The following is an 8990-nucleotide window of genomic DNA, read 5'->3' as shown; positions in this document are numbered from 1 at the left end:
GTTGAGAGAAAGAGGCGAAGGGGGTGGTTTTTTGGGGTTGGGGATGGTACCAAGGTGTTGTTTAAAGGACTCTACCAAAGAATTGATGGGGGTCCTTTTGTGAGAGAAAAGCATATAGAAAAGGGCACACAAAGGAAAAGAATGACAAATGTAGAAGTCGCAAAAAAAGCAGAATTTATTTGATAGATTGCTAAAAAATGACCTCCTAACCTTTAAAGTGCACTTTTGTAGCATGAAGATTCCCTTGAAACCAAGAAAACCTTTAAAGTGCACTTTTGTAGCATGCATATTCCCTTGAAACCAAGCAAAGGGAAATGGTAAGGCATCAGACTCTAGAGCGAGGGGTTTATAGTTCGATCCCCGTTTACCTCAGCTAAGAAACATCGAAAAGCGAAATGGTAAAGCATGGGACTCTAGAGTGAGGGGCTAGAGTTCGATCCCCATTCGCTGACACCGATGCTTCATTAGTGAATCTAGCCTGCTCCTATGGTGAGGAATGGGGTGGAGTGAGGACTTGTTGGATGGAAGTTTGGGTGCCCTATTTAAATTAAATTCTATAATTTGTGCTCAATTATTATATATGCCGGGAGCTTTAAGAATTTATGCCTAAACTTGGAACGCTACACGTGGCAGCAGAATTATTGTAGAGAGCTGACTAAGCTGAGCTAAATTTTAGAAGCTGTGGTTATTTGCTGGTGATGTCTGCCTGATTCGAGCTAGGACTCAGGAGCCTCCTTCTCAATAGATATGCCATCGTTGCTCTGGTCCCTTCCCGCAGCGTCTCTCTACCCCTTTCTCGTGCCATCATCAGCATCATCTTCGTCTTCGTCATCGGCAGTAATGTCTGACACCTCCTCAAAAGGATGCCATGGAAAGCCTCTTGTGGACAGAGCCGTCATCGTGGGCGGTGGCCTCGGCGGCCTCTCTGCAGCTCTGCAACTCCGAAAAATTGGGGTAGATGCTCAGGTAAGCGCTCAGTTATTTCTCTCACAACATCACATTTGATCTTGCTTGCTGTTTTGTTCTTCTGATACATAAATAAACGAATTACACATAAGTTAGTGGATAATATTATAAATGTAGTCCTTGCATTTGGTTGCATGTTTGTGAAGGCTTGATTCAAAGATGGTGATTGTAAGTTGGTGAAAAGTAGTAGGAGATTCCTGATGAGGTCATCGATGAAGGTCACTTGGACGGTGTAGGTGGCATGCTAGATGTCCCTTGGATATGATGCATGGAGATGCCTCAATGGGCTATAAAATGTTGTACTTGGAGCTCACATAAGTGTGAGAAAATTTAACAATGCAATGTTCTCAATGTTTTGAGATTAGCCGTTATTCATTGGACAATTGATATAATTCATGAAAACAATATAAGAGTTTCCACGAGCAAGTAACTGTCTACCTCGCTTATTAGAAGGTGGTGATCCTTTTGCTTCACAAGATCATTATGGTGAAGGAGCAGACCAACAGAATTGTAGATGGCTTGAAGTGAGATGTGATGAGATGTGAGTGGATGTGAATAGATGTGATAAGATGTGAGTGGATGTGATGTGATGTGGATGGATGTGATAAGATGTGATGTAATGGATGTGATGTGATGGATGTGATGTGTTGTGAATGGATATGATGTGATGCGGATCTAGGTAGATGTGAATGGATGAGATGCGGTGTGGATGGATGTGATGAGATGTGATGTGGATCTGGATAGATGTGAATGGATGAGAATGAGATGTGATGATACGTGAATCGATGTGATGAGATGTAAGTGGATGTGATGAGATGTGAATGGATGTGATGAGATGTGATGAGATGGATGTGATAAGATGTGATGTAATGAATGTGATGTATTGTGAATGGATGTGATGTGATGTAATGGATGTGATGTGTTGTGAATGGATGTGATGTGATGTAATGTGGTTCTGGATAGATGTGAATGGATGAGATGCTGTGTGGATGGATGTGATGAGATGTGATGTGGATCTGAATGAATGTAGATGGATGTGATGTGATATGAATGGATGTGATAATATGTGGATGGATGTGAATGGATGAGATATGATGTGGATAGATGTGATGTGATGTGATGTGGACCTGGATAGATGTGAATGGATAAGATGTGATATGGATGGATGTGAGGTGATGTGATGAGGATAGATGTGGATAGATCTTATGAGATGTAATATGATGTGATCGGATGAGAATGGATGAAGGACGATGGGAATAGATATGACTGGATGTGGATTAACCAATGTGAATTGATGTAGAAGAATGTGGAATAACGAGAAATGATGTGGAACAATGTGGAACAATGAGAGTTTGATAGAAATTGTATTTATGAAACCTGTTTTTAGAAGACTGTCTTATGTCAACAATGTTGGGGAAGCATTTTGACAATCTTGTGAAAAAGGTCGTGGTGGAGACCTAAGTGAGAAAGCTGCAACAGCTGATGGAGAATCAATGGAGGACGTCTTGCGTGGCAAGGTCGGCCGAGGTCTTAACAAGCCTCAGTTCAATTTATATGGTGAGCTTCCGGTACAGTGGATGAGGGACCAAAGAAGCAGCCTATGAGTGAAGCGCTAGGTGACCTGCGAAGAATCCTAGAGGGTGTTGACCATACGGGGCTGTCCGTATTTGCGTTTATTCATGCAACCAAACCCAGGATTCTCTCTGAGGTGGTGGTTTATTTGGCAATGACACTCAACTTTCAAGTGATGAGACTTCCGAGTAAGGAAGCCACCTTTGTTTCTTTCAAGTGTTTTCCCTTCCCAAATGCTACATTTGCGCTCTTTCGCTATGGTGAATTCAATTATAATAGCCATTCCTCTCGAGAAGAGTTATAATAGCCATTCCTCTCGAGAAGAGTTATAAGCTATGCTGCTAGCAGGGCAATACTTCAATTGTGACTTCACTGAACACATTACTAGAGATTGTGGGACAAACACTGAAGAGAAAGCTACTTCAGAATGAGATGAATTTCCTAGAGGAGGTGCATATATGAATATTTTATGACAAGTTGCTCGTTTAGGTGCTTCATTAGGAGATATAATTGCAAGTTCTTGTGTTGACCAGGCGAGGGCGTAATGTAAGCTTTCAAAAAGGAGTGGAAGCCCTAACTGAGATCTCTGGGCATCCAATACCATGGGTAAGAGAAGACTTACTTCGAGCATGGCACTCCCCTATACATGAGTGCCAGCTCTCGTTCACACCATCACTCCTCCTAGGGGGGATTTGTTGGAAGAAAGGACAATAAAGTAGTGGAATGGAGTCAGAGACGCAGAGATTGATCTATAAGAAAAATAACGTTTTCCAATTCTTCTGTTGAGTGAAGCTCTATAGCTGTGGATAGGTGTGATCTCAGTGGGGGAGATTGTTACACATCTTATACTAGGCAGTGTCTAGATTGTTGAAAAGGGTAGGGCTCAGGCGTCTGAACTCAAGAAATGGGTGGGTGACCTCTGTAAGGGACAGGCCGGGGAGGCTGGACCAGGTCTCAGGCAGTGTTCACACCATGCAGGTAGTTCACTGGCAGCGTGGGGTGAACAGGGTGCTGGCAGGCAGGACAGGTGATGGGCAGGCATGCAGACAACTTCTAGGCACGGTGCATCAGTGTGGGCATCCCCAAAATCTACTTGAGTTGTGGCAAAAGAACAAGAGCATAAAGAAACCCTCATACTTCATCATCATTGTTGCCCTTGCTGTCCAGCTGCTTCTGCAGTCTACCCTAGCTTCCTTCTAGCTTAGAGCCTCTGTCTTAGCAGTTCTAGTCCAGCTATCAAACATCCCTTCACCGCACTACAGGGTTTGGAGCGTATAGCCATGTGATGTATTAGAAACATCAGTAGTGCAGCATTTTGTTCCATTTTTGGTATTGTGCAGTTTGAGTTTGAGTTTAAATTTTTGTGCTTGGAAGATCTTACTTTCTGCGAAGTGTTGTCTTGCACATATGTAGAGTTGCATCTTCCTACACACTTTTTGTGTGGTGGTCTTTGGTGAAAGTATCGAGTTCATGAGTTTTGATGTGTTTTTGTTGGTTTTCAGGTCTACGAAAAGAATCCAACCATTTCTGGTGGAGAAGGCACACTCATATCACTTTTCCCAAATGGATGTAAGGCTCTGAATGAAGCAAGCCCAGAAGTAGTTGAAAAGGTATGTTAGTTGGAGTGTTTCTAAGGTTTAGCATGTGAAATAGGCTTAATGTTCATCATTGGGCTGCATTTGGCAGGAAAAAAAATGTTTGTAAACTTCTGAAGGGAAGTTGTGTGAAACCTTTGCAGATGCGATCTGCTGGCATCATGAATAAGCCATCAAACATTGTCTATCCAGACGGAACAAAGATTGGAGAATGGAGCCTCAGCACTCAAATGGAAGAGAGATTTGGACAACCACTCATTTCTATCCTATGGAAGGATGCTTTGAGAATACTTCAAGAAGGTCTGCCAGAAGACTGTAAGCACACGGGTTACGAGTGTTTCGATGTAACACAGGTAATGCTGTGTACTGCTGATTGAGTGGATGTCCTTGCTCCTGTCTTCAGTAAGTCCTTTTTTTTTTCCTTTTATTGCCGTGTCATATGCGGAAGCTTTGGGAGTCTTCTTTCAGCCCTAAACACCATCCTGGAACAACCTGATGCGAAACACAAACAAGAGAGATGGAGAGAAGAGAGAGAGAGAGAGCTGAGTTTCAGTTCATATGGTACAAAAAGGTGTACAGCTCTTAGCCAGCCTTTGGTTGCCATCAAAGGTGGTAAACACCTAGTCTACATCCAGTCTAAGGACCCTTCTCCCTAGAGGAGTGAGTGATCTAACCAATGAGCAAACTATGCCTTATATAGGCCTTGGGAAAGTCTCATGGACTGGCCGACCTGCAGGTCCTGGACAAATCCATGTCCATTTTTTTTTTTTCCGAGAAAAGATCCTTTCATTAGTTATATAAAAATGCCCGAAGGGCTACAAAAGATCTCTCTTGCTCCTAAGAGAGAAGAGCAGAGAATACATCATGGCAGCCCGGGAGACTCTCCCTAGGTGCTGCAAAATACAAGCATCCGTATATAAAACTGAGCGGCTAAATCATACAATAGGGGGGGGGGAGAGCCAAACAGGTGGCCTGTAGTGCCAACGGGGGGATCCCGTGTGTAAGGTGTAGAACGGGCCACAGCGCCAAGTGGTGTGAAAGGCCTGGCGCCGTAAGATCGCCTCATCCGAGCCCCCCCGGATGCGGTCGTACTGTCCTCGCAGGGTGTGGATCAACTCCTGTCAAATCCCCCGAACAGTCTCTGCTGGTGGCTCTAATCTCCCCTCAAAGGCCGTAAAGCACCGGGCCCTCCAGGTGAACCAGATGGTGAGGCTGCTGAGGAGCTCCCATCGTAAATCCCTCTCCTGTGTCCAGCTGGCGGACGAGAAATCCGGTGCCGGAACCAGGCGAGGCTGGCCCCTAATAAATCTGATGGCCTGACTGCCCTGCTCCATCTCATAGCCCATAGCAGGCCCTGACAAAGTCGACCAAGCAGCGGCACCCCACGTAAACATACCCTCTGGAGAGAGGGGGGCCAGAATACGCAGTATCCGCAGCCAAATCTGCTGTGCCTGAGGGCAGTCCCAAAGGCAATGTCTCTGTGTCTCCATGGGGTGGCCGCATCGGACGCAGGCCGCCGGAAGACCGCTGTACACAAGCCAAGTGCCAACTGCTGAGCCCCTGTGGGCGACCAGCCACTGAAAAGCCGAGATCCTTCGGGCCTGCCGACTAGCCCAGAGCCGAGCCCAGAAATCCTCCAGGAACTCCTGTGAGAGTCCCTGCAATCGCCAATGCCCCGTTGCCGCTGGAGAAACCGTCCTCCTCGCCGTCAAAATATGCCGTCCCAGCCGAACAGTATACTGAAAAAAGGTGATCTCTGTGGCCTCAAGAGATGCATAAGGATCATGCCACTCGTACTCCCCGAGGTCCCACTGTAGCCGGGCCAAGGGGCGCGCTGCATATGCCCATATGCGCCAATCCGGGAGCACATCAGCAGGGTCGGGGTCAATATGCCACTTCCGAGAAGCGGCAGCCACAACCCGAATCCTCTGGAAGGTGCACTCTGCAACCAAAGGCGACTCCACCTCCACTCTCTGGAGTCTGCCCTCATCCTGAATCTCATAATAGAGGCATCTGCCATCCTCAGTGCTAGCTCTGACAGCAATCAGGATCTCCAACTGCGTAAAAGCTCCCATCCACCGTGGGGCCACTGGCTCGAGAGGTGTGAACCACTCCTCTGTAAGTGCCTCCTGAATATCATCCCTCATAATCATCCCCCCTCTGAAGTGACTCAGCCTCTCCACCTGGATCTCCTCTGGTAGACTGCAGAAAGCCTGCCAGTCTCCAAAACTACGAGCTGGGCCTGCCGCTAAAGGTCCCCAGGCTAGACGAGGCCGAGAACCCAGCATATGACCCTGCTCTGTACGAACCGCTGGGCTCCAGATGAGCGGCTGCCTGGCCCGCTCCTCAACACAAGAAGGAGGCCGCTGAGATAGCCCTGGTCTCAGCAGCTCCCAAGCTCTCAGGATACTCAAAGTAAATCTGTCCTCCCATCCTCTACTGAGGCCTGTCCTCCTCATCTCTATGAAGATCCAGCGAATCTCTGGTGCCCAAGTACCCCCTACAGGGGGCGCCCGAGCCTGCAGTCGCTGCAAGAGGAGCTCTTTCCAAGGCTCAGCGCCTGGAAGCAACCCCCGAACAATAAGCTTCCCCAATAAGGCTCTACTCTGATCGACTGGATCTATAATGCCCAAACCGCCCTGAGCCAGCGGAAGTGAAATAACTGCCCATGCAACCTTTGCCCGAGCTGGCTGACCGTCCCGCCCAGACCACAGAAAGTTCCTGATCAGCCTCTGTACCTGGCTGATGCAAGAGCTCGAGAAAATCCAGCAAGACGTAATGTACCACATGGTCGCTAACAGCACCTGATTTGCCACCACCACCCTCCCAGCCAAGGATAGTCGAGCTGTACTCCAATACAATAGCTTCTTCCGAATGCTCAGAAGAAGCGGGGCAATCTGCTGCTCAGGTGACAAATCGAGGCCAATCTGGCATCCCAAATACCGCACTGCTGTGCCAGGAGGAATCCATCTAAAACCGGGGTCCGGGCTCCATGCCGGAGTGGGAGCACTACTGATCCAAAAGGCCACTGTCTTGCGCCAATTGATCAATGCTCCCGAGGCTGCACTAAAAACCTGGAGCGACTGCTCAGCCCGAATAAGATTGGCCTCTTGGCCATGCAAAAATAAGCCCGTGTCATCTGCAAACTCAGCATCAAGCAAATCCTCCCCCCGGACTGGGAGCTGAAGTCCTCTCAAACCAACCTCCTCTGCCGTCAAATACATACTCATAGCCTCCGCAAAGAAGAGAAAAAGGAAAGGGGCGAGAGGACACCCCTGGCGGACTGATCTGGTCAGCTCAAAACTCGGCCCCCGTCCTCCTGCAATCAGCACCTGGCTGCGAGCTGTGGAATACAAAGCTGCCACCCCTCTGATCCATCCTGGATCAAAGCCCAGGCGAAGCATAGTGCCCTCTAAGAATCCCCAATCAACTCTATCGTATGCCTTCTCAAAATCGAGAAGCATCACGACCAAGTCCTCGCCGAGAAATCTAGCTCGGGCCGTCGCCTCCCAGAAAGTAAAGATGTTGTCAAGGATACTGCGCTCCTTGACAAATCCTGTCTGAGTAGCATGAATCAACTCCCCCAGGAAGGGCTGGATCCTCAAACTCAAGGCCTTTGCTAAGACCTTGTAGACAGTATTGAGGATCGTAATAGGCCTCCACTGCCGAATGTCATCTGATACTCCCTCCCCCTTGGGGATAAGATAGATCAAGCCCTCTGAAAAGCTCTGCGGCATCACCCTAGTGTCCAAAACATGCTGAAAGCCCCTGCAGAGGCCTGGCCCCAAAAGGTCCCAATAGCGCATAAAAAAGGCCGGCGTCAGTCCGTCCTCCCCTGGGCAACTATGTCGCGGTAGGACCCTCAAGGCCTCGGCAAGCTCAATCTCTGACAGAGGCGCACCTAGAACTGTACGCATATGGTCTGTGACCCTCCTCTGCACATGGGCCCACACAGTCTGTCTGCAAACATCTCGATCCTCAGTGGCTGGCTCCGCTGAAAGCAGGTCACTATAGAAAGCAGTGGCAATGGCTCTGATCTCCCCGAGCTCAGTAGCTACTGATCCATCCGGTCTACCAAGCTGGCGGACTCCTGCTCGCGCATGACGGGGTCCAGTGATCTCAAAAAACTCCCCAGTCACTCTATCACCAAGCAGCGTCCACTGAGAGGCCTGACGCCGATAGTAAAACTCATGTCTCTGCTCCTCTACCTCTCTAACCTCCTGACGTGCCTGGCTCAACTGGGACGCCACCCACTCACATGCAGGCTGCTGCTCCTGAAGGCGCTGTAGCGAAGCAAGGCTGCGTCTCAGCCGTTGCTCCCGCTCGCGAATCTCTCCCAGTCGCGTCAAAGCTGCAACGTGCAAAAAAGAGCTAAGATCAATGAGTCCCTGGGCACATTGGCCTGCTGCATCCTGGTCAGAGCACTGACTATCATGCCAGATCCTCTCAATATCCTCAGCGAGACTGGGATCTGCAAGTACCCTCTCTGGGATCCTCAACTGCAAGCTGGGCTCCCGTGTCCCCTCCTCCAATGTCAATATAACTGGCGCATGATCTGAAAATGAGGTGCCAGCGAGAATGCCAACGGAGCCTTCTCGCTCCCCTAACCAATCGCCCACATAAAAGCGATCAATCCGAGATAGATTAGTCCCTCCCTGCCGGCGATCCGACCGAGAGAAACTAAGACTGTCTTGAGACCGGGAGAAAGCCCCATGCTGCCATGCATCAGTGATCCTCAGTGACATGCAAAACCGGTCCCAAGCTGCAAGCTCCGTGCCGTGCACTGTAACATGACTGCCTCCCACCCTATCTGCCGGGTCCTCAAGCATGTTGAAGTCTCCCCCAACACACCAATGT

At 48.7% G+C, this 8990-nt stretch overlaps 1 protein-coding gene across 1 annotated transcript in view; it reads left to right on the top strand.

Moving 5' to 3' along the window:
• The first annotated feature begins 317 nt into the window (after positions 1-317).
• The window catches only part of LOC147631619 (uncharacterized), a 115857-nt gene continuing 107184 nt past the window's right edge, over positions 318-8990 (top strand). Inside the window, exons 1-3 of the mRNA XM_086808154.1 lie at positions 318-966; positions 4041-4148; positions 4277-4486. Coding sequence (XP_086664280.1) covers positions 748-966; positions 4041-4148; positions 4277-4486 — 537 coding nt within the window. The 5' untranslated portion in view covers positions 318-747. The remainder of the gene's footprint in view (positions 967-4040; positions 4149-4276; positions 4487-8990) is intronic.

Source organism: Cibotium barometz, chromosome 14, assembly GCF_041138505.1.
Source record: "Cibotium barometz isolate CiBa-2024 chromosome 14, ASM4113850v1, whole genome shotgun sequence".
In the NCBI taxonomy this organism is placed as follows: domain Eukaryota; kingdom Viridiplantae; phylum Streptophyta; class Polypodiopsida; order Cyatheales; family Cibotiaceae; genus Cibotium; species Cibotium barometz.
Note: the sequence above shows the minus strand (reverse complement) of the source record. Positions and strands in the feature narration are given on the sequence as shown.